General features: G+C 38.7%; 1 protein-coding gene across 2 annotated transcripts in view; it reads left to right on the top strand.

Annotated features, from left to right (window-relative positions):
- The first annotated feature begins 4,753 nt into the window (after positions 1–4,753).
- LOC128687611 (casein kinase I) overlaps positions 4,754–26,672 on the top strand; it is a 118,804-nt gene continuing 96,885 nt past the window's right edge. The window contains exons 1-2 of one of the 2 annotated variants that reach the window (XM_053775158.2): positions 4,754–5,206; positions 12,733–12,839. In XM_053775158.2, the coding sequence (XP_053631133.1) occupies positions 5,084–5,206; positions 12,733–12,839 (230 nt within the window). In that variant the 5' untranslated portion in view covers positions 4,754–5,083. The remainder of the gene's footprint in view (positions 5,207–12,732; positions 12,840–26,672) is intronic. The other variant, XM_053775159.2, reaches the window with a different exon arrangement.

The following is a 26,672-nucleotide window of genomic DNA, read 5'->3' as shown; positions in this document are numbered from 1 at the left end:
TCTACCCGTCCTCATCATAGGCAGAGGTTGTTTTGATAAGGACCTGCCTCGCATGGGCCAGTAGGCCTTCTACAGTGTTCCTCCATTCTTATGTTCTTATGACATTCCTCAGGTCACGTGCGTCACATCTCACTCTCCGCCTATATATATAATGTCTTTCTACCTCTGTATGTTAGAAGTGATCAAGGTCCAAGGACAGAAACGTTTTCTAATAAATATGTTATAGTGTTTGCTTACGTGTCTTTCTAAACCAACTTGTCGGTATTTATTACCAAGGTTTATACCATATTCAGTGGTAAACATTACTGTAAACAGATAACAATTAAGCACAAATGAGTATTTCAAAGACAGGTCATATGGTCATTTACTGTGTTAAGAACATAAGAACGAAGGAACACTGCAGAAGGCCTACTGGCCCATGCGAGGCAGGTCCAAGTCTCCTACCGGCTTAAGCCAATGCACCCAACCTAGTCAGGTCAGGTCACATTGACTTAAGGGAGGAACACGGCAACCGACCTGGTAGCACAAGCTATCAGGTCTAACTCACACCCACCCACATCTACTCATGTATTTATCCAACCTATTTTTAAAGCTACACAACGTTCTGGCCTCTATAACGGTACTTGGGAGTTTGTTCCACTCATCCACAACTCTATTACCAAACCAGTACTTTCCTATATCCTTCCTGAATCTGAATTTTTCCAACTTAAAACCATTGCTGCGAGTCCTGTCTAGGCTAGATATTTTCAGCACACTATTTACATCCCCTTTATTTATTCCTGTCTTCCATTTATACACCTCAATCATATCCCCCCTAATTCTACGTCTTTCTAGAGAGTGCAGTTTCAGGGCCTTCAGTCTATCCTCATAGGGAAGGTTTCTGATACATGGGATCAACTTTGTCATCCTCCTTTGTACATTTTCCAGAGAATTTATATCCATTCTGTAATACGGTGACCAAAACTGTGCAGCATAATCTAAATGAGGCCTAACCAAGGATGTATAGAGTTGAAGAACAACCTGAGGACTCCTATTATTTATGCTTCTTGATATGAAGCCAAGGATTCTATTAGCTTTATTGCGAACACTTATGCACTGTTGTCTTGGTTTCAGATTACTGCTAACCAGAACTCCTAAATCTTTTTCGCAATCCGTAATATTAAGATCTACATTATTTAGTTTATATGTGGCATGGTTATTGTCCTGTCCAACATTTAGAACTTTGCATTTGTCTATATTAAACTGCATCTGCCACTTCTCCGACCACTGCATCAGTCTATTCAAATCTTCCTGGAGTGCTCTAATGTCCTCGTCAGAATGAATTCGACGGCCTATTTTGGTGTCATCGGCAAACTTGCCGATGTCGCTCTTTATGCCCTCATCTATGTCGTTTATGTAGATTGTGAACAGCAGGGGGCCCAACACTGACCCCTGTGGAACACCGCTCGTGACGCTTCCCCACTCTGATTTCTCCCCATTTATGCAAACTCTCTGCTGCCTATTTGTCAACCATGCCTCTATCCAGGAAAAAATTTCTCCTCCTATTCCATGTGCTTTAATTTTCCTCAATAGTCTCTGATGTGGGACCCTGTCAAAAGCCTTACTGAAGTCCATATACACAATATCATATTCATTACCATGATCTACCTCCTCAAATACCTTAGTGAAAAAAGTTAATAAATTCGTAAGGCAGGAACGCCCCTTTGTAAAACCATGCTGAGATTCGTTGATTAATTTATGCTTTTCAAGGTGGCTACGAACTGCCTCGGCAATTATTGATTCCATAAATTTTCCCACTATGGAGGTTAGGCTTATTGGTCTATAGTTCGAAGCTAAGGACCTGTCACCTGTTTTGAAAATAGGTATCACATTTGCCATTTTCCACTTATCTGGCACCATGCCAGTTTGTAGTGATATGTTGAAAAGATTAGCCAAAGGTGTGCTAAGCTCCTCTTTACATTCCTTTAGAACCCTTGCATACAGTTCATCAGGGCCTGGGGATTTGTTAGGTTTTAATTTATCTATTTGCCTAAGGACCATGTCACTTGTGACCCTAATAGTGCACAGTTTATTATCGTCCTGTTCTACATAATTTATCATTACTGGAATATCGCTGGTATCCTCCTGTGTAAAAACTGAGAGGAAGTATGTGTTAAAAATTCTACACATTTCCTTATCACTGTCAGTGAGCTGACCCGAGGAACTTTTGAGTGGGCCTAGCTTGTCCCTGATCTTACTTCTGTATACCTGAAAGAATCCTTTTGGGTTAGTCTTCGATTCTCTTGCAACTTTAACCTCATAATCTCTTTTTGCTTTTCTAATTCCCTTTTTTATTTCTCTCTTTAACTGAATATATCGATTTCTCAATTGCCCCTCTCCTCTTTTGATTTGCCTATATATGCCTCTCTTTTGACCAATCATATATTTTAATCTATTGTTCATCCATTTAGGATCATTTTTGTTTGATCTGATTTCCCTATTTGGAACATAATTTGACTGAGCAGCTAGAATTATGCCCTGGAAAGCATCATATCGGCAACCATCACCACCTACCTGACCCTTAGTCAGGTCATTCCAGTTCAGCCCACCTAAGTAATTTTTCAGTCCTATGAAATCAGCCAAGCGAAAGTCAGGGACGGAGACTTGATTGCCATTATTAGGGGAATTCCATGATATATTAAAACTGAGTGATTTGTGATCACTTTCCCCAAGCTCATCATTAACCTCAAGATTATTAATTAGTGTTTCCCTACTGGCAAGAACCAAATCAAGGAGGTTATTTCCCCTAGTTGGCTCTGTCACAAACTGTTTTAAAAAACAATCCTGGATCGTATCAAGAAAGTCACCTGACTCTAAACTTCCTGTCAAATTGCTCCAGTCAATCTGTCTATAGTTGAAATCTCCCATTAGCACAACATTTTCGTATGTAGATGCCTTACGAATTTCGTCCCATAGAAGTTTACTGCACTCCTTATCAAGATTTGGGGCCCTGTAAATCACACCCAAAATTAGTTTTTCTCGGCCCTCGAGAAGCTGTAACCAAACAGATTCAGTGGCTGACGCTTCTAATTTAATATCTTGTCTAACACAACAATTTAAATTGTCTCTGACATACATCCCTACTCCACCACCTTTTCTGTTGACCCTGTCAGTGTGGAATAATTTATAGCCTTGTATGTGACATTCAGAGGGCATCACTCTATCTTTCAGATTGAGCCAGGTCTCTGTTATAACAATAATATCTATGTTTCCTGCACTTGCAATTAATCTTAGCTCATCTATCTTATTTCTTACACTCCTGCTATTAGTATAGTAAACCTTAAGGGAGCTAGTCCCTTGCTGCCCTCTGCTGTCCCCCTTTGTTTGCTGACCTGATCTATTGTCTTTATTTATAACTTCATGCTGAATGCCTTTTATACGTTTACTGTTTCCAACCCAAGTGTTGCAACCTGCTTGTTTCCCACACACACCCATACCTCTATCTTCCATCAGTTTAAAATCATAGGCATTTCACCAATGGCCTTCTCAATCGAGTCTGCAAGTGCTACCACCCCAGCCCCAGAGAGATGTACCCCATCCCTTGCATACATATCATGTTTGCCATAAAAGTTGTTCCAGTTGTCAATGAATGGGATTGCAAGTTCCTTGCAGTATCTGTTGCTGAGCATTCAGTAGAATGGAGTATTCATCATCGTATTTTATCATTGCTTAGTTAATCTTAAGTTAATTTTAAGCCAGCCCGTAATGCTATGCATATAAGTGGCTTTGGCATGCTACTCTTACCTGTATTTTTTTTGTACCTCTGTATGTATGCTCAAATTACTAAATAAATAAATAAATAAATTCTGTTAGGTAATGTAATTAAAAATAACAAAGTTTGATTGGGTCACAGGTTAAACATTTATGAGATACAATTATTCAGTATTTATTTAGTTGTGGGTAAGTGATTTTTAAGAAGAGACTTGAATTTATAAACAGACATTGTTTCTTTTATATTCACAGGTAATTAAAACCAGTTTGTTTAAAGAGGAGTCAGAACAGTATTTAACTTTATTAGCAAAGTGGCTGTCACAAATTAAACATTCTGAGGACACATTATACTCTGATTAGTCATGACATTCATATTTATACCATTATATGAAATGTTATGTTACGCCAGATGACTAAACTTGCTGACGTAATATGCACCATGTTGCGACACTTTTCAGTGAGCGGGCAAATAAACATCTAAAAGTGGTTTTTCAACATATATATGAGAGCTTGTGAAGTATATGTTAGGTACGGTGTGATGGAGAAGAGGTTGCTGGATGGAGGTGCTGAGGCAGTTACAGGGAGAGCAGCCATGCGCACACATTATGTCCAGAGAAATTCGCCGAACACTGCATTACACACTGCAAGGTGAGTCATTTAATAACCTTTTGCAGTGCCTTTTTGGCGTATCCCACACCTATTATATAGAGTTGATGAAAATAGAATATCAATTTCTTCTCTCCTGCATTTTCGTTTCTAGTAAATATGCGCGTGTGGAGGTATAAAATTAATTTATATATGCCCTACTAAATTTAAATGTGGCGCCTCTAGAGAAGAAAGCGAACACAGTAAGGCTTTGTGTTTTCATTGCGACTAAGGCATCAAGATCCTCTTAATGAAGGATCAGAATGTGTTAATGGCGCCACCGCCGCCACCAGCTGACGCTCAGGGAGTCTGATCCTCCTACACAAGGGCTGCCTCGCCGTTCGTCGCCATTTTCCTTATACTTTCGGAGAGAGAGAACCAGCACTTGTACCAACCAAATACAGCCATGTCTCATTGATTTCGCGCATTTCTCGGAGACACGATCCACCACAGAGCCCGCGCTGGCACACTCCGCGCGGGTAATACACAATAACGGCCAGATAAAGAGAGAAAAGTGGTGGGGAACAAAGTAAACAGTGAATATTTTGGTTGGGTTTGCTGGCCTGCGGAGAAACGATCAGTTCATCTTGGACGTGAAAGGAGTTGGTCTTCCCAATGAGAAACTACGGAGTTATTTAGCCTTCTAGCCTTGCAATTGGAAAAAAAAATTCCTTATCCTTAAGACACCATGTCGTCTGCGATTATAGGCTGCAGAGAGTTTGTGGTGGGTGGAAAGTACCGTCTGGTGCGGAAAATAGGGAGTGGAAGCTTCGGTGATATTTACCTGGGGATCAACATCACTAATGGAGAGGTATGTGTTTTCTGTAATGTTGGGGGTGGGGGGTGTTTGTGACCACCGCCCGTGCTGCAGGTGGGTGTCGTGGGTGGCGGTGGGCGTAGTGGGCGGACATATGGGGAACTTAGAAACGGAAGATGGAGGAAGAAATGGCCGTGTGTGGGGCGCGGACCTTGAAGCTTGTTTCATCACAAGGACCCTTTTTTCCCCTCACTCCTCCCAGGGCCCACAAGACTGCTTTTTCTGCCGGCCCTGAGACTGAGGCGACTCCTGTGCCCCCCCACAATGCCCATTGTCACCCGACATCTCCACTTTCCACTGCAGGAGACTTAATGGCATCCAAATGGACTCGATTCTTGCTTCATATTTTTCACTTTCTGCACAGTTGTACTAATTTTTATCTGTTTTGCATTATTTGTAAATATTAGTTGGAAGCAGTTAATCTTTCTAGCATTTATTGTTTTCCATTTTTTTTAAATGTATGCCTACAGTATTTCTATAGAACCATTATACAAATTTATGCTGCTGACTGAAGAATCATTTGTAAATTTTCTGAATAAACCTTATCTTAAATATATGCAGGTAGCGGTTTAGCTAAAATAAAACCTTTAGTACCAAATAAAACTCAACTTCGTGCACAGAAACATTGAAGCTTCATTCACACAATATTAAGTACACTTTATTTAGGTTATGTTCTTCAAGGTATTTACATAACCATTATGAATGTATAAATTATGTATTATGAATAAGTAGAAATGGCACTGATTTGGTGACAATTTTAGATGTAGTTGTCAAGTAATGTCATTGAATATAAAGCACTGCAGCAGGCCTACTGGTCCATGCTAGGCAGGTACAAGTCTCACCTAAAGAAAGGAAGGATGGATCACTGCTGCATGCCTACTAGTTCAAGCTAGTAAGGTTCAACTCTCACCCACTCATTTATTCATCTAACCTATTTTTAAAACCACTATTTTAGTTTGTGATGTTACTCAAGAGTTTGTTCCACTCATCCTCAACTCTTATTACCCAACCAGTGCTTTCCTATATCCTTTCCAACTTTAACCCATTGTTGCTAGTCCTGTCTTGGTTAGATATTTTTAGAACTTTATTTAATCCCCTTTATTCCTTTTTCCATTTGTACACCTTAATCATATCATCCCTAATTCTGTCTTTTTAGAGTGCAGATTCAATGCCCTCGGTCTGTTCACACAAGAAAGGTTTCTGATAAGTACATGGAATCAACTTGGTCATCTTTCTTTGTACATTTTTAGCATATTTATTTCCATTTTGTAATGTGGTGACCAAAACTGAGTCATAATGTAAAAGTTTATATATATTGAGTTGAAGAATAACCGAGGACTCCTGATTGAAGCTGTTGAATATACAGTATCTTGTTTGATGGCTTGGTGTCAGGTGAACACTTCAAAATTCACCATTGACAAGCTCTCCAGGCAGTAGGTTTGGTTACTTATCAAATTACTATATAACAACCACCAGTTTCAACATAATTGGAGTTGGTTAGTGCTTACCAATATTGTTAATGAATTTTTATGAGACGGCTTTATAAATAGGAAAATACTGGAGACTTCTGACCAATCATTGACTTGGGAACACTGGTGACATCTCTTGCATTCGTGACATGACATGCTGTCAAATATGGTAAACAAAGACATTGTGCATAGCAAACCACTAGATGTTTTTCTCCTAAGTAAAACTTTATCAAGTCAGTCATTGATTTAATAAATCATTTCATAGAATGAACTGTACTACAGTATAAGGGTTTGTTAAAACTGTATAGATCTTGCATATCAGTACCATAGGATAAAGAAATGGCTCCATGATACTGTATATTAATGTTCATAAACCTGAAACAGCATAGTGTTTAGTGTTTGTTATTGCTTTTTTCTCTCTGTGTAGACACATTTGTGAGCAAGTGCACATTTGTATTCATGCATCTGTTTGTGCACACTAGTTTGTGTACATTTGCATATTTTTGTGCATGTGTTCACGTGTTTGTGTGTGCAAGTTTGTCCATGAGTGTGCGTTACCAGTTGTCAAATGCACTTGTTGGTAGACACTTGTTCAGACATGTGTGTGTGTGTTTGTGTGTGTTTGTGTGTGTTTGTGTGTTTGTGTGTGTTTGTGTGTGTTTGTGTGTGTGTGTTTGTGTGTGTTTGTGTGTGTTTGTGTGTGTTTGTGTGTGTTTGTGTGTTTGTGTGTGTTTGTGTGTGTTTGTGTGTGTGTGTGTTTGTGTGTGTTTGTGTGTGTGTTTGTGTGTGTGTTTGTGTGTTTGTGTGTGTTTGTGTGTTTGTGTGTTTGTGTGTTTGTGTGTGTTTGTGTGTGTTTGTGTGTGTTTGTGTGTGTTTGTGTGTGTTTGTGTGTGTTTGTGTGTGTTTGTGTGTGTTTGTGTGTGTTTGTGTGTGTGTGTGTTTGTGTGTGTGTGTGTTTGTGTGTGTGTGTGTTTGTGTGTGTGTGTGTTTGTGTGTGTGTGTTTGTGTGTGTGTGTGTTTGTGTGTGTGTGTGTTTGTGTGTGTGTGTGTTTGTGTGTGTGTGTGTTTGTGTGTGTGTGTGTGTTTGTGTGTGTGTGTGTTTGTGTGTGTGTTTGTGTGTGTGTTTGTGTGTGTTTGTGTGTGTGTTTGTGTGTGTGTGTTTGTGTGTGTGTGTTTGTGTGTGTGTGTTTGTGTGTGTTTGTGTGTGTTTGTGTGTGTTTGTGTGTGTTTGTGTGTGTTTGTGTGTGTTTGTGTGTGTGTGTGTGTGTGTGTGTGTGTGTTTGTGTGTGTTTGTGTATGTGTGTTTGTGTGTGTTTACCATTTTGTCCTAGGCACATGTCGATTAGACACTAGGCCTGTTGTGTGTGCATGTGTGTGTGTTTGTGTTGGCGTGTCTGTGTGTGCGTGTTGGCGTGTGTGTGTGTGTGTGTGTGTGTGTGTGTGTGTGTGTGTGTGTGCATGTGTTGGTGTTGGTTACCATTTGGTCCTAGGCACATGTCGATTAGACACTAGGCCTGTAGTATATGCGTGTGTATGCGTGTGCGCGTGTTTGTGTGTGTGTGCATGCACATGTGTTACCATTTTGTCCTAGGCACATGTTGATTAGATACTAGGCTTGTTGTATATGCATGTGTGTGCGCGCACGAGTGTGCAGTTGTACTTACCTAATTGTACTCGCCTAATTGTGGTTGCAGAGGTCGAGAGACTGCTCCTGGCCCCGCCTCTTCACTGACCGCTACTGGGTCTTCCTCCCTGCTCCATGAGCTTTATCATACCTCATCTGAAAACTATGTGTGGTTCCTGCCTCCACTACATCACTTAACAGACTATTCCACTTCCTAACAGCTCTGTGATTGAAGAAATACTTCCTAGCATCCCTCTGGCTCATCTGAGTCATCAACTTCCAATTGTGACCCCTTGTTTCTGTGTCTCATTTCTGGAACATCCTGTCACTGTCCACCTTATCTACTCCACGCAGTATTTTGCATGTCGTTATCATGTCACCCCTGACCCTCCTGTTCTCTAGTGTCATCAGGCTGGTTTCCCTTAACCTTTCTTCATAGGACATTCTCCTTAGCTCTGGAACCAGCTTTGTTGCAAACCTATGCACTTTCTCTAATTTCATGATATGTTTGACCAGGTGTGGGTTCCAAACTGGTGCTGCGTACTCCAGTATGAGCCTGACGTACAGTGTATAGTCTTGAACGATTCCTTACTGAGATCTTGGAATGCTATTTTCAGGTTTGCCAGGTGCCCATATGCCGCAGCAGTTATTTGGTTAACCCTTTGACTGTTTTGGTCATATATACACGTCTTACGAACCACCGTGTTTGACTTGTATATACAGTGGTCCCTCAATAATCGTCCATAATCCGTTCCTGGAAGTGGGACTGTTATTGAAATAGACAATTTTCAAATCAATTTTAACCATAAGAAATAATGAAAAATGCAATTAATCCGTTCCCGACACCCAGAAGTATTAAAACAAAAAATTTTTTTACATGAAATATAGATGTAGTACATAAACAATACAGTAGCACATGATGAATGAAACATTAACAGAATAACACTTACCTTTATTGGCAATTCTTCTTTGTATATGGAAGACTTGAGGAGACAGATTGGATTATTTACTGTTTGGAAGGGGAATCCCCTTCCATCAACACCTCAGGTACCAGTTGCTTTTCTGGGGTTACTTCTCTTCTCTGTTTCTTAATGCCACAAGGACCACCTTGAAAGTCACTGGAGTCCTGTCTCGCAAAAAAAAACTGTCTAGAGAACTCTGTTTCTGGCGTCTCTTTAAAACTTCCCTAAAATGGGCCAAGACTGTCACTGTACAAGTTGCCGATATGGCTAGCAACATCCTTCTCAGGGTGATGTTTCTCCATAAATCTTTCCATCCTTCCCCACATTTCAAAAATCTCCTTAATTTCTAAAGAATGCACCTTCTACCATCTCTCTGCCTCCTCCTCTGCAGCAAGATTCTGAGCTGCAATCTGTTGCTCTTCCTGCTGAAGCTCTTGCAGCTCCTCAGTGGTTAGCTCTTGGTTGTGGTCCTCCACCAACTCTTCCACATCCTCCAAACTCACATCCAACCCTGTGGAACTCCCCAGTGCAACAATAGTTCACAACTGACATAGGCTCATCAGGGGCTGCCGCAAACCCTTCAAAATCCCTCTTGTGGACATAGTCTGGCCACAATTTTCTCAAAGCAGAGTTCAAAGTCCTGGTAGTCACTCCCTCCTAAGCCTTACCTATAAGGCTTACGCAATGGAGAATACTGAAGTGTTCTTTCCAAAAATCTCTTAGGGTCAAGTGAGTGTCTAAGGTCACATTAAAGCACCTTTCAAACATTGCTTTGGTGTAGAGTTTTTTAAAGTTTGAAATGACTTGCTGGTCCATGGGCTGGAGGAGAGGAGTGGTATTCGGGGGCAAGAACCTTACTGTGATGAACCCAAACTCCTTCAGAATTAGGTCATCCAAGTTTAGAGGATGAGCAGGTGCATTGTCCATTACTAGGAGGCACTTGAGATCCAATTTCTTTTCCAGGAGGTAGTTCTTCACACTTGGGCCAAACACTTCATTGAACCACTCGACGAAAATGTCCCTTGTGACCCATGCCTTACTATTAGATCTCCAAAACACACACAATTTACTCTTCATAACATTGGGATTTTCAGAATGGTACACTAGTAACGGCTTCACTTTGAAATCCCCACTAGCATTAGCACAGAACATGAGCATCAGCCTGTCTTTCATAGGCTTGTGTCCTGGCAGTGCCTTTTCTTCCTGAGTAATGTAGGTTCTCTTTGGCATTTTCTTCCTAAAGAGGCCTGTTTCGTCACAATTGAACACTTGTTCAGGTTTCAGTCCTTCAGTCTCTATGTACTCCTTGAATTCCTGCGCATATTTTTCAGCCGCTTTGTTGTCAGAACTGGCAGCCTCGCCATGCCTTACCACACTGTGTATGCCAGTACGCTTCTTAAATTTCTCAAACCAACCTTTGCTGGCCTTAAATTCACTCACATCACCACTAGTTGCAGGCAATTTCTTTACCAAATCGTCATGCAACTGCCTAGCCTTTTCACAAATAAGTGACGTCATAAGACTATCTCCTGCTAATTGTTTCTCGTTTATCCACACCAATAATAACTTCTCAACATCGAGTACTGGTGATCTCATTTTTGTCAGCATATTTTCCCCCTTTGCAACAACAGCGTCCTTGATTTCCTTTTTCTTGGCTATGATGGATGATATGGTTGTACGGGATTTGTTATACATCCTGGCCAGTTTGCCCACACGTACGCCACTATCATATTGTTCAATGATGTTTTTCTTAAATTCAATCATATTTCTTACCTTCTTTACCAAAGGCTTGGCACTAGGAGCTTTCTTTGGAGCCATGGTAGCTTATTTAGCACTTGCTAGCCCTAAAATAAATGGAATATTATGAAATATTTCGTTGGAGCAAGTGAGGGGACCGTCGCTCACTGGTAAACAATGGCACACTGGCTGGGAAGGGAAGGGCCAGGCGGCTCAGAGTGAGTACGCGTCCTGGACGAAGGACTATTAGCGAGTTAACAGACCATTTGCGAGGCAATGTTTAGACGAAATAACAGGACTATTTCCGAAATGGACGACTTTCAGGCCGGACGATTATTAAGGGACCACTGTACTCAAAAATTCTAGCGGCTTCAGATCAAACAGGAGAAAGCTGGTAGGCCCACATGTGAGAGAATGGGTCTGTGTGGTCAGTGTGCACCATATAAAAAAGATCCTGCAGCACACAGTGCATGATGAGAAAAAAAAACTCCGACCGGTTTTTTTGGATTAAAGCGCCGACTTTGTGGTGTATTTTTGTATAGTATTTGTGGTTGTAATGACGCCAAAAGAACAAAATTTGATGGAAAACTGATGGAATTATGCTCTCGTGAAGTTAGCGACCTCGGCAATATTTATGAATCGACAATTTCGCCCACTTTGTGCCCTAATTTCGGCTAATGCCATTGTTCCAGTTGACCAAATTCATAGCTTTCTTTAGAACTTCATTTTTTCTATCGATTGTGTACAACTGCCCATTTACTGATTTTAACTACCCAATAACATTGTCAGGGATTTGCAGTTTGGCCAGTTTCACGAAAATTAAAAAATATGACATTTTCAAAATAGGGTCCAGAATGAACGATGCAGACATTCCTGGCTCTAAAATAATATTTTCTTTGTTTATCAGTCATGTCTCCAGGCCCCTCTGATATTACACTTGCTTTCTATTTTGAATTTTTATTCAAACAAAAAATAGAAGATTTACTGTTATGCAGACTACTGCAATATTGTAATAATTGCATAAATAATATCAACCCATTCATGACTGCATATTAGAATGGCTACTTGGACATTTATTGGAAAATGACATTTGTTTACTTTTGAACATCGGCAAAAATCAAACATTTCCCCTACTTTGAGCTCCATTTCAAGGTTCTTTTCATACCAAAACCAATCAAAATCACATCTATTTCTATAATATGTTTTCCATTCTATCAAATGAGACCAAGAAAACGAGAATACAACCATAAATACTATATGAAAATAGACCACAAATTCGGCATTTTAATTAAAAAAAAACGGTTGGAGTTTTTTTTTTTTCATTATGCACTGCGTGCTGCAGGATTTTTTTTATATAGTGAACACTGATCACACAGACCCATTCTCTCACATGTGGGCCTATCAGCTTTCTCCTGCTTGATTTGAAGCCGCTAGAATATAGTATATAGACGTCAAAAATGGTGGCTCCTGTTCGTATATATACAACCAAAACAGTCAAAAGGTTAATGTACAATACTCCAGGATAAATAAATAAAAAAAGTTTTTTCATTAATTGGCAACTGATGGTAAGGTTAAATTGAGGTATGCTACTCTTTGTGATGTAAATAGTTCTAAGATAATCTTGAAGACTAGTCTCACTCTTAATTGGTAGTTACTGTATTGTAAACAGTTCGTGTTATTTGTTCACCTTCACAATTTTTTTTGTTAGTAATAACTTGTCTTATGCAGGAGGTGGCTATTAAACTGGAAGCCATGAAGGCACGGCATCCTCAGCTCCTATATGAAAGCAAAGTCTACAAGATCCTCCAAGGTGGTGTTGGTATCCCACACATCAGGTCAGTCTTCTGTAACATTTGGGCTTCTCCTTGTAGGTATTGCTGCCTTGATGCTGGTGAAGGGCTCTTAATCCAGTGAATTGGAGGTAGTGTGTTCTCCCCTTCTTTGGATTAAGCTTGATTACCTCCCATTCTCCAGGATCCTTTTAGTGCTTCCTGTTAATGTAATAACAAGTGTAGGTGTCCATGATGCTTCTTATACTGCAGTTCTTGTGGTTGAAACAGTATTTTTGAAATGCCTAAGTAAATGTTTTGTTGGGGGTAGGGGTTATATTTGCCTATCCTCTTTAATTGTTGGAGTTATATTTTTATAAAATGAGGTTAAAATAATGTGTGAAAATGAATGAAGATCATTTAGCATATAGTGTGGGACAACACTGTTCTTAAGACAGATGAAAATGCCTACTTCCTTTAACCCTTTCAGGGTCGAGAGGCCCTCTCCTAAACTTGTTCTCAGGATCGAAAATTTTTCAGAAAAAAAAAAATTATTTTTTCTTATGAAAAGATAGAGAATCTTTTCCCAATCATAATGACAGCAAAAGTATGAAATTTGATGGAAAGCCTATAGAATTATGCTCTCGCGAAGTTAGCGGTCTTGACGATGTTTACGCATCGGTGATTTCGCCCACTTTGAGCCCTATTTTCGGTCAATTCCAGTGTACTAGTCGACAAAAGTCATAACTGTTTTGCTAGAACTCCATTTTTTCTATTGAATGAGTACAAGAAACCACCCATTTACCGATTTCAACTATCCAATAAAATGGTCAGAAATTAGCAATTTTGCCAATTTCACACAAATTTCAAAAGATGCCAATTTCCAAATAGGGTCCAGAATACAAAAGAAAAACATTCCTGGCACTAAAATAACATTTCCTCTGTTCATTAGTCATGTCCCCAGGCTCCTTTTAAATTTCTTTTGCTTTCCACTTTGAATTTTAATTCTCACAAAAAATAGAAGATTTACTGTTATGCAGACTACTGCATTAGTGTAGAAATGGTATAAATTATATCAGCGCACTTGTGAAAGAATATTAGACTCATCAGTTGATGTGTATTGGACGTGTGGCATGATTTGTTTACTTTTGAACTTTGGCAAAAATTGAACATTTCTGCTACTTTGAGCTCAATTTCAAGGTACTTTTCATTGTGAAACCAATCAAAATCATCTCAATTTCTGTAATATGTCTTCCATTCTATAAAATGAGACCAGGAAAACTAGAATACAACCATAAATACCATACGAAAATACAGTGCAAAGTCGCTGTTTTAAACGAAAAACAGTTTTTATCCTTATGCGCTGTGTGCTGCAGAATTTTTTATTATGCACACTGACCACATAGACCCATTCTTCATATGTAGGCCTACCAGCTTTCTCTCGCTAGATTTCAAGGTGCTAGAATTTAGGCGTACTAGTACGTCAATAACCATGGTGCATAAGGCGTACTAGTACGTCGGAAACCCTGAAAGGGTTAATGTATTTTAGAAAGTAAATAAGGTATTACATGGGCAGGAACGAGGGGCTGCCTAGTGGCAATTTTTGCATCTTGCCATAGACTCCAACAAAAGTATACAGGTACTGAAAACAGGAATAATAAGCCCCATTCTTGCCACACATTTTTTTTTAAGGATTCAGGGTAAAACAAAAATTCAGATACCATTCATGCCTGTCAGTGCAAACTCTTAACTTTACACTTTTGAAAATATCAGCCAGAATCATGTGAGTATGAATGCAGGCCTCCTGCTTGTATTTTGCTGTACACTGTATGTGATGCCATGCATAGTTGTTTGTTGACAGATGTGTGAAATTTATTTGCATGTACATTGTGAAGTTGAGGTTATAGTACAGGTTGACTATCACTAATCTGGCAATCAATAATCTGGTTCCATCAGTAATTCAGCACTAATTTCGGCAAGCATAATGTCAAACATCCGGGGTCGCCACACCAACCTGCCGCTATTGTTTGGTGGCGCTGCTTGCTGCATAAGTCATTCCAATTTCTTTTTCTCCATTTATTGTTATGACCTGCTCACTTTTAGCCTTGCCCATGGTTCCAACGAATGAAAGAAATGCTTCATGTGTAAAGCACATGCACTGTTCATTGTCTATAAAAGATAAGGTGGCTTTGAAGCCACTGTTGGTCACCATGAGCTGAGCTCAGCTCAGATCCTTCAACACGCATTGCATAATGAGAAAAAATGTGTAAAGCAGCGACTGTGCGGTGTGGTTTGTATGTTTGTATTCTCGTTTTTTGATCTCATTTGGTAGATTAGAAGATATATTACAGAAATATATATAATTTTGATTGGTTTCACGCAAGAATACTTTAAAATTGAGCTCAAAGTAGCAGAAATGTTCGATTTTTGCCGATGTTAAAGTAAACAAACAAAAAAAAAATCACTGTCCAATGTGTGTGTAACTGACTGGTCTAATACACAGTCATGAATGGGTTGACATTATTTATATAACTGATACAATAATGCCATATGTGCATAACAATAAATCAATTTTTTGTGAATAAAAATTCAAAATGGAAAGCAAGCATATAAGAGGGGCCTGGAGATGTGACTAATGAACAGAAAATGTTATTTTTAGTGCTAGGAGTGTCTATATTGTTTATTCTGGACCCTATTTTGAAATTGACATCTTTTGAAATTTGTGTGAAATTGGCAGTTACCAATTTCTGACCACTTTCTTGGGTAATTGAAATAGGTAAATGGGAGGTTTCTTGTACTCAGTTGACAGAATAGAAGGAATTCTAGCAAAATAGCCAAGTTTAGTAGACTGGAACAATGGAATGGGCCAAAAAAATAGTGTGTAAAGTGGGTGAAATCGCCGACGCGTAAATATCGCCGTTGGGTTAAGTGTATTCTAACCTAACCACTCTGTATTTTGGCAAAATCACTAACCTGGAACCCTACAGGTCCCGATCTTGCCAGATTAGTGATGGTCAACCTGTACTTTGTTTTATACAGTATTTATTTATTTATTTATTTAATGTCTTTGCAAACAGTACATTGAGATTGTGTATATACAATAGTGGGATGCAAAGCAAAGAGAGCCATTATGGGCCAACTTAACATTATTGGCTTAAATTCTACTTAATACTGAGAAGCAATGATGTAATTATATTCCTGTCAACAATTGATAAAAGGTTCAAAGTAATTGTTGAAATTATGATGTGGGAATATATAAGTGAGTATATGTGTACTGAGTATTTAGCATTTAGTCTAGGGTGATTATGTGGCTTTTGAGAAGAGTCTTAAATTGATTTTCAGACCTGATTACTTTAGTTTCTTCTGGTAATGAATTCCATATTTTGGGGCCCTTTTTGTGCATAGAGTTTTTACACAGTGTGATATGGACAGGAGGTACATCAAAAAGAGATCTTTGTCTTGTGTTATGGTCATGTGTCCTGTTTAGGTTGGTGAGGAGAAGTTTGAGTGGAGGGTTTATATTTGCGTGTATTGTTCTCTGTATGTAGTAGGCACATGAATAAGTATGGATGTTCTTAATGGTGAGCAGATTCAGACTTTTGAAAATTGGTGGAGTATGCTGGTGAGAGTGGTAATTTGTTATTCTGACTGCTGCCTTTTGCTGGGTTATTAGAGGTCATAGGTGATTGGCTGTTGTTGATCCCCATGCATAAATTCCATATGTGAGATAAGGGTATATGAGTGAATGGTACAGTGCCAGGAGAGCTGATTGTGGAATGTAGTACCTTATCTTTGATAGTATGCGTGCAGTCTTAGAGATTTTCTTGGTGATTTGTTGTACGTGTGTCTGGAACTTAAGGCTACTGTCAAGGTGGATACCTAGGAATTTTCCCTCTGTAATTCTTGTGACTGATGATCTGTTTAGCGTTATGTTAATTGGATCATTTGCAGCTTTGTTTCCAAACTGAATGAAATAGGTTTTATCAGTATTCAGGGTAAGTTTATTAGTAATCATCCAGGCTGATATTTTCTGCAATTCGGCATTGACTGTGTTTGCTAGTATGACTGGGTTTGGGTAGGAGAAGACGTATGTAGTGTCATCTGCAAATAATATGGGTTTGAGTAGCTGTGATGTATTCGGTAGATCATTGATGTAGATGAGAAAGAGGAGTGGTCCAAGGACCACTGGGACTCTTACTGTGATTGGTTGGGTGGAAGAGTTTGCACCATTTGCATACACATATTGAGTTCTGTTACTAAGGTATGACTAAGTAGTTGAGGGAGTGGCCTATGATACCATAGTGCATTAATTTGGAGTACAGCAGTTCATGGTCGACTGTATCGAAAGCTTTACGTAAATGAATGAAAATTCCCAGTGGGACTTCTTTTTGAGTGCTGTATATATTAGTTCTAGCATGTGTATGATAGCATCATTTGTGTTTTATTATTCCTGAATCCAAACTGACAAGGGTTTAATATGTTGTGTGAAACGAGGTAGGAATAGATCCATCTATGAATTAATTTTTCAAAGATTTTAGAGAGCATTGGTAAGTTAGATATTGGTCTGTAGTTATTCAAGTCAGTTTGGTCACCTCCTTTATGGATCAGAGTGACCCTCGCTATTTTGAGAATTGTTGGGAAGGTAGATGATTCAATGGATTTGTTAACGAGAGTTGCAATAATTGGTGACAATACTTGAGAAGCTTTTTTGTACATAAAAGCAGGCAAGTTGTTTATGTCTCCTACCTTGTTTTTTACTCTTTCAGGGTTTCAGCCGTACTAGTACGGCTTACGTGCCAGGGATTTTGATGTACTAGAACGCCTAAATTCTAGCGCCTTCAAATCTAGTGAGAGAAAGCTGGTAAGCCTACACATGAAAGAATGGGTCTATGTGGTCAGTGTGCGCAGTATAAAAAAATCCTGCAGCACACAGTGCGAAATGAGAAAAAAAAATTGACCTGGATCTGGAGTTTACCTGGAGAGAGTTCCGGGGGTCAATGCCCCAGCGGCCCGTTCTGTGACCAGGCCTCGTGGTGGATCAGAGCATGATCAACCAGGCTGTTACTGCTGGCTGCACGCAAACCAATGTACGAGCCACAGCCCGGCTGGTCAGGAACCGACTTTAGGTGCTTGTCCAGTGCCTGCTTGAAGACTGCCAGGGGTCTATTGGTAATCCCCCTTATGTATGCTGGGAGGCAGTTGAACAGTCTTGGGCCCCTGACACTTATTGTATGGTCTCTAAACGTACTTTGACCATGTTTTTGGATTAAAACAGCGAATTTGCACTGTATTTTCATATGGTATTTATCATTGTATTCTAGTTTTCTTGGTCTCATTTTATAGAATGGAAGACATATTATAGAAATTGAGATGATTTTGACTGGTTTTACAAAGAAAAGTACCTTGAAATTGAGCTCAAAATAGCAGAAATGTTTGATTTTTACCAAAGTTCAAAAGTAAACAAATCATGCTATGCGTCCAATACACGTCAACTGGTGAGTCTAATATTCTTTCACAAGTGCGCTGATATTATTTATACCATTTTAACACCAATGCAGTAGTCTGCATAACAGTAATTCTTCTATTTTTTTTGTGAGAATAAATATTCAAAGTGGAAAGCAAAAGAATGTAAGAGGGTCATGGGGACGTGACTAATGAACAGTGGAAATGTTATTTTAGTGCCAGGAATGTCTTTCTTGTTTATTCTGGACCCTATTCGGAAATTGGCATCTTTTGAAATTTGTGTGTAATTGGCAGAATTGCTAAATTCTGACCACTGTATTGAATAGTTGAAATCGGTAAATGGGTGGTTTCTTGTACTCATTCGATAGAAAAAATGGAGTTCTAGCGAAATAGTTATGATTTTTGTCGACAAGTACACTGGAATTGGCCGAAAATATGGCTCAAAGTGGACAAAATCGCCGATGCGTAAATATTGTCGAGACTGCTAATTTCGCGAGAGCATAATTCCGTAAGTTTTCCATCAAATTTCATACTTTTGGTGTCATTATGATCGGGGAAAGATTCTCTATCTTTCCACAAGAAAAATATTTTTTTTTTTTTTTTGAAATTTGGCCAACCCTGAGAACAAGTCTCTGAGAGGGCCTGTCGACCCTGAAAGGGTTAAGGGCGTTGATGATAAGCGAGACTTCTAGTGGGGTGGTGGGAGCTGGGAATAGTGTATTTGGGTAGGTACCTGTGAGGTAGTCTGATGGATGGGTGTTTGAGCTTGGTATTTTGTTTGCTAGATTTTTTCCTATGGTGGAGAAGAAAACATTGAGTCTGCTGTTTCAGCTGGTGTGGGTAGGGGTTCATCTGATTTTGTTAGTTTGATTGTTTTGTTTTTGGATAACTTTTTAGTTCCAAGAATTTCAGATAGAGTCTTCCAGGTTTTTTCATATCACCTTTGATGTTATGTAATCTATTTTCATAATACAATTTTTTAGATCTTCTTATCAGGCTGGTAAGAGCTGACAAGTAACGTTTCGACTGTTCTCTAGTTATTTGACCCATTCTATACTGTCTTTTATATTTATGCTTTGTGTTAATGGATTTAAGGATGCTGGATGTTAGCACCAGGGACTATTCAGTCTCTTTGCTGTGATGTGTTTAGATTTTTGGGGGGAATGTTTGCTGTAGAGGCATTGGGCTTCTTTTAGAAAATTATTTATACATTCATTCATATCTGTTTATGTGTCGAGCTCATTTTGCCAATCGATGTTATTCATAGCTGCTATAAAGTTGTTAACTGCTGTCTCGTTATGTAGTCTGAAGGTTACTTTAGTAATGTCTTGTGGTAGTTTGCCCAGATTAGTCATGAGAAAGGTTGGGTAGTGGTCTGTAGTGTTGTCTGTGATTATGCCTGATTTTAAAGGGGATATGGTGTTTGTCCAGATGTGGTCTATTAAGGAGATACTTGTCTTGGTGATGCTTGTAGGTTTAGATATTGTTGGTAGCAACAAGCAATTGCTCATAGTGTTTGTGAATTCGGTTACTTGTGGGTCCTGGTCGTGTAGTATGTTTATGTTGAAATCTCCTGTTAGTAGCATGTGGTCTTTATTCATGTGTGCATCAGTATTCATGTTTCCTAGTTTTTCACTAAAGTGGTAAATGTTTGACTATGGTACTCTGTAGATATTTATAACTGTGAGGAGTTTTTGCAGGTCTTTTGATTTAAATTTGGCTATGATATAGTCTCCATGTTCATCCTTTGTGAAAGATTTATTGATACATTCGAGTTGATTTGAGTAGTATATAGCTGTTCCTCCCCCTTGCTGGTCTGTTCTACAGTTGTGTATGGCCATGTAGCCAGTAATGGCATGGACATCTGTAATATCAAGCTTAACTAGCACCTTGATTATTTTAATAAATGTGAATATATGAACTAAGGTAGTTATATAAAGCTAAAATAAAGGAGAAAATATATATGGGACTAAATTGAGTAATGGTGAACAAAGTTCAGTGGACAGATAGTTGCTAAGATTATTGATTTGGGAGTAAGATCTGATTTGTAATGTATAATAAGTAGATACTTTCCATGACCTATGGTGCATAAAATAAAGACATCTTGTGTGAAACATAGGGATTCATTCTAAGACTGCAAATTTCATGTTTTTATATATAAAAAAAAAAAAAACTTAATCATAATCCCTATACAGTACAAAATGGGGGGAAAACACTATTAGTTTTCAGATGGTCATATAACAAAAGTTAAATGTGGTTCGTTGAGATAAAATTTATTTCGAAATTCAAGCCTAATTATAAAATAATTTATTTCTTTGCTAAAGTTACAATGTGTTACATATAATTTGATTGGAGCAAAGAAAGCCACTATCGTGCCGAGGCATTTCGGGCACACTTAACTTAATACTTATACTACAACTTTAGACAAGTGAAGAGTGGTAGAATATAAAGAGTCAGTATTTCACTCTTATTATTAACCCTTTGAGGGTCGACAGGCCCTCTCCAAGACTCGTTCTCAGGGTCGGTCAAATTTAAAAAAAAAATTATTTTTTCTTATGAAAAGATAGAGAATCTTTTCCCGATCATATTGACACCAAAAGTATGAAATTTGATGGAAAACTTACGGAATTATGCTCTCGCGAAGTTAGCTGTCTCGATGTTTACGCATCAGCAATTTTGTCCACTTTGAGCCCTATTTTTGGCCAATTTCAGTGTACTAGTCAACAGAAATCATAACTATTTCTCTAGAAATCTATTTTTTCTATTGAATGAGTGCAAGAAACCACCCATTCACTGATTTCAACTATCCAATACAGTGGTCAGAATTTTGCAATTTTGCGAATTTCACACAAATTTCAAAAGATGCCAATTTCCAAATAGGGTCCAGAATAAACAAGACAGACATTCCTGGCACTAAAATAACATTTCCTCTGTTGGTTAGTCACATCCCCAGGCCCCTCTTATATTTCTTTGGCTTTCCACTTTCAGTTTTTATTCTTACAAAAAATAGAAGATTTACTGTTATGCAGACAGCTGCATTAGTGTAGAAATGGTATAAATAATATCAGCGCACTTGTGAAAGAATAGTAGACTCGCCAGTTGACGTGTATTGGATGCTTGGCATGATTTGTTTACTTTTAAACTTCGGTAAAAATCGAACATTTCTGCTACTTTGAGCTCAATTTCAACGTACTTTTCATTGTAAAACCAGTCAAAATCATCTCAATTTCTGTAATATGTCTTCCATTCTATAAAATGAGACCAAGAAAGCTGGAATACAACAATAAATACCATACGAAAATACAGTGCAAAGTCGCTGTTTTATTCCAAAAACACGGTCAGTTTTTTTTTTCTCATCATGCACTGTGTGCTGCAGGATTTTTTTTATACTGCACACACTGACCACATAAACCCATTCTTTCATATGTATGCCTACCAGCTTTCTCCCACTAGATTTGAGGGCGCTAGAATTTAGGCGTACTAGTACGTCAAAAACCCTGGGTCGTAAGCTGTACTAGTACGGCCGAAACCCTCAAAGGGTTAATATAAGGTAGCACAGTTTGATACAATCATACATTTTTAGGTTCGTAATTAAGTTCATTTACTCTATTATTAATATAAGGTAGTGTAGTTAGTGGTACAAACATGCATTTATAAGTTTGTAATTATCGCTTAATAGTTAAGGGATAATAAAATATTTGGGGGAGTTGCTTTGAATTTGGTTATGGTTTAACATGGTGTGGGTATGTTTGTTATTGAGAGATGAGATGATTTTTGAGTATGGTCCTAAACTGATTTGTGGGCAGGGGACCTCTTGCTGTTTCAGGCAAAGAGTTCCAGATCTATGGGCTCTTTATGTGCATTGCATTTTTGCAAAGCGAGACTGACTCGAAGGACGTCAGTGTTTTGTGCCTCGTGTTATGCCTATGTATTCGGTTGAAGCTGTTTAGAAGTTTGAGTGGTGGGTTGATGTTGGAGTTCAATGTTCTGTATATGTAGTAGGCACAGTAATAAGTGTATAATATGTATATTAGTCAAGTTCGTGTTTTTGAAGAGAGGTGGGGTGTGATATCTGGCGCTCGAGTTTGTGATCATCCGCACTGCTGCTCTTTGTTGTGTTATTAAAAGTTTGAGGCGATTGGCCGTGGTAGATCCCCAAGCACAGACCATAGGTGAGGTAAGGGTATATTAGAGAGTGATATAAGGTAAGGAGGGCCCTTTGGGGTACATGGTGTAGTATCTTGGAAAGGATACCTACTGTTTTGGAATCACATTTGTTGTATGGTGGATGTGGGTATGAAATTTAAGATTACAGTCAAGCTGGATATTTGATGCTCTTTTTCCAAAAAGCATGAAGTAGGTTTTGTCTATATTGAGAGTAAGTTTGTTGGTTGTCATCCAGTTTGATATTTTATGTAACTCGCTGTTGACGGTGTTACTAAGTATAGCTGGGTTTGGGTGGGAGAAGACATAAGGGGTGTCATCTGCGAATAGAACTGGTTTAAGGAGTCATGATGCACTTGGGAGGTCATTGATGTAAACAAAGAGTAGAGGACCTAGGACACTTCCCTGTGGCACTCCAACAACTACAGACTGAGTATTGGAGGCCATACCATATGTGTATACATACCGGTATCTGCGATTAAGATAAGATTTTAGGTAGTTAAGCAAGTGTCCTATGACCCTGTAATGCTCTAATGTTAGGTGCAAGATATTGTGATCTACTGTATCAAATACATTCTGTAGGTCTATGAAGAGCCCCAGAGGATGTTAATTTTTGCCAATTGCTGTATATAGTAATTCGAGCATCTGAATAACTGCATCTTTCGTGGTTTTTTTTTTTGGGTCTAAACCCAAACTGGCAGGGGTTCAGTATGTTATGGGATAGGTAGGAGTAGATTTGTTTGTATTATTTTTTAAAAGATTTTTGAGAGCAAAGGCAAGTTAGATATTGGTCTGTAGTTATTTAGTTGTGTAGGATCACCTCTGTGGATCGGGGTGACCCTTGGTCTTGAGTATGGATGGGAATGTAGAAGATTCAACTGATTTGTTAAATAGTGTTGCAATAATGGGGGACAGCACATGAATTGCTTTTTATACATGATTGTTGGCAAGTTATTTAGGTCTCCTGCCTTGGTTTTTAATGATTTAGTTATTAGCAAGACAGTAGGATTTATAGGTGCTCTATATAAAGTATTTAGGTAATTACCAATGAAGTAGTCTTGTGTCTAAGTATTTGTGTTAGGGATTTTTTTAATATCTCTGGTTCTAGACGGTTTTCTAGAGCTCAAAATTTCGGAGAGAGTTTTCCAGGTCTTTTTCATATGTACCTTTTATTTCATTTAATCTATTTACACAATACATTTGTTTGGACTTGCATATTAGATTAGTAAATACTAAGGTGTATCGTTTAGTTAGTTTTTGTAATTAGGCCATGTCTGAATTGTATTGCATGTGTTTTTTATCGATGGATTTAAGTATACTATTTGTAAGCCAGGGGCTGTTTAGTCTTTCTTGAGATTTGCTTTGTTTTCATTGGACAATGTTTATTGTAGAGGTTATGGGTTTTGTGTAGGTATATTTTGACACTCATTAACCCTTTCAAGGTCCAAAGGCAAAATCTGAAGGGGTGCCCCAGTGTCCAAGAAATTTTGAAAAAAAAAAAAAAAAAAAAAAAAATACAGAATTAAAGATTATATTTTTGTGAAGGTAATAAAAAAAAATCTGATCACTACTTACTGAGATACAGAGGTGAGAAGTTGAGCCAAAATGACCGGGTAGCGGCAATATCAGCGATTTCCACAAAATCGCATTTCTTTATTTTACGTTTTTTATAATTTTTCTTTTCTAATTTTTTTCTTTTCTAGTAACATTTTTGGACTGTGAGACCAATACTGTATATAATGTATGTATATATATACACTCGCTGTATTGAACACAATAACTGCACTAAAGTTATTATAATATTGTTTACCACTATTGTTTAGTACAATAAACTAATGTTCTATTATATATTTACGTATGTACAGTCACTGGACATGTTTTTAGAACTGCTGCATCTTGTGGAAGTTCTTGAAACAAGGTATCATGCACAGAGGTACCTTACATTCCTCACACATAAAGCGAGTGTCTTTGCATCTTTGTTGCCATCGTTTTGTTTGTGCACAGACAACACATCTCTTATGAGCAAATTTCTTCTTAGTTGCAGGAAGCTGTATTATGAAGTGATCACCTTCCCTCCTCAAAGGCTTGAGTATTTCCTGACGAGTTCGAGGATGGTTTTGTATAGCAGGTGTTGTTACCTGGTATTTCATTATAAGTTGTCAGACAAGACAAACAAAATTCACCATACGGTGTTCTGTTGCCTGTCTTCATTTGGTACACATTATATGCATTGAGCATTGAAATGTCCATGAGATGGAAGAAAAGTTTCATGTACCACTTGTAACTCTTACGAACACAATCAACAAAGCCTATTTGCATGTCACATTTGCCAACCAAACGCATGTTTTGTGTATAGTCAATCACTGTCACTGGTTTTCGAATACGTTCATTAGTCACTATCAACTTTGCCACTGTCTTGCATTTTGTTAGAGTGAATGGTTGTCAACTGTGTGACATCTCGTTTGTCATGCCACCATAATGCCATGATGTCATTGGCAGTAAACACCTGCACCTCACCACTATGAGTGCCTGTGTTGAACCTGGGCATATGTTTACGATTAGAACGCACTGACACACACATCTGACATGTTCACTCTCAAGAAATCACTGAGTAAAGGGCTTGTGTACCAGTTATCAGTATATAATGTATGCCCCTTACCAAGATAAGGTGCCATCATGTTTCTCACCAGGTGATATCCAATAACATCCTGGTATCTTTCGGTGTTTTACTTCCCGTGTATACAATAATATCCATTACCAGGCCACTGTCACAATCAGAGAGTACAAACAGTTTTATACCAAAGCATTTCCTCTTGCTAGGTATATACTGCTTGAATGACACTCTACCTTTGAACAAAATCAAAGACTCTTCAATTACAAGATTCTTGAATGGATAAAAGTACATGTTGAACTTTTGTTTCAGATACATAAAAACATTTCTAATCTAGTATAACCTGTCACTTCTGTCAGGCCTGGTTTTGTCAGAGAATTGCAACATGCATAACAGTAAGATAAACCTGTTTACTGGGATTTCACTGGAGGCTGGGGTACAAATTAGCCAATCTGTGGACCAGTATGATTTTGTTATGCTTACAGACATGAGGCATAAGCATTGTTGCAAAAAGCAAATACATTTCAGCAACGGTTATCTTTCCACCGGTGTAGTCTTGACTGTGGTGATATGATCGTATTTGCCATGATGTACTCAAAATACTTACCTTTGATATACCTTTGAAGAATTTCGAGAGGATATCTACTCTCTGAGCCCGACCATGGGCCAGGCTTCGTCTGGTGCTCGCCTGGTCAACCAGGCTGTTGTTGCTGGAGTCCCACTGCCCCACATATCCATCACAGCCTGGTTGATCTGGCACCTGGTGAAGATACTTGTCTAGTTTCCTCTTGAAGGCTTCAACACTTGTTCCAGCATGTTTCTGATATCTTTTGGTAAGTTGAAAAGTCTGGGACCCCAGATGTTGATACAGTGTTCCCTTATTGTCCCTACTCCACCCCTGCTCCTCACTGGGTTTATTTTACACTTCCTCCCATATCTCTCACTCCAGTATGTTATGGCAGTGTGCAGATTTGGGACCAAGCCCTTGAGTACCTTCCAGTTATATATTATCATGTACCTCTCTCTCCTCTGCTCCAATGAGTACATATTCAAGACTTGCAGGTGTTCCCAGTAGTTTAGGTGCTTTACTGGCTCAATGTGAGCCGTAAACGATCTCTGTATTTGTTCCAGCTCTGATATTTCTCCTGCCCTGAACGGGGCCGTCAGCACCAAGCAATATTCTAAGTGAGGGAGCACTAGTGATTTGAAGTGTCACCATTGGCATTGTTTCCCATGTGATCTTTGTCTTGTTATGGTCTTTAACCCTTTGACTGTCGCAACCCCCAATCCTGAGGTGTCTCCTGGTGTCGCAAAATTTAAAAAAAAAAATGATTTTTTCTTATGAAATGATAGAGAATCTTTTCCCGATTGTAAAGACACCAAAAAAACGAAATTTGATGGAAAACTGACGGAATTACGCTCTCGCAAATTTAGCGACCTCGGCGATATTTACAAATCGGTGATTTTGCCCACTTTGAGCCCTATTTTCGGCTAATTCCATTATTCCAGTCAACCAAACTCATAGCTATTTCTTCAGAACTCCATTTTTTCCATCGATTGAGTACAAGAAACTGCTCATTTACCAATTTTAACTACCCAATAACATGGTCAGAAATTTGCAATTTGGCCAATTTCACGAAAATTAAAAAATATGACAATTT

This window comes from Cherax quadricarinatus, chromosome 11 (genome assembly GCF_038502225.1).
Source record: "Cherax quadricarinatus isolate ZL_2023a chromosome 11, ASM3850222v1, whole genome shotgun sequence".
Classification (NCBI taxonomy): domain Eukaryota; kingdom Metazoa; phylum Arthropoda; class Malacostraca; order Decapoda; family Parastacidae; genus Cherax; species Cherax quadricarinatus.
This window is presented reverse-complemented; position numbering and strand designations above follow the sequence as displayed.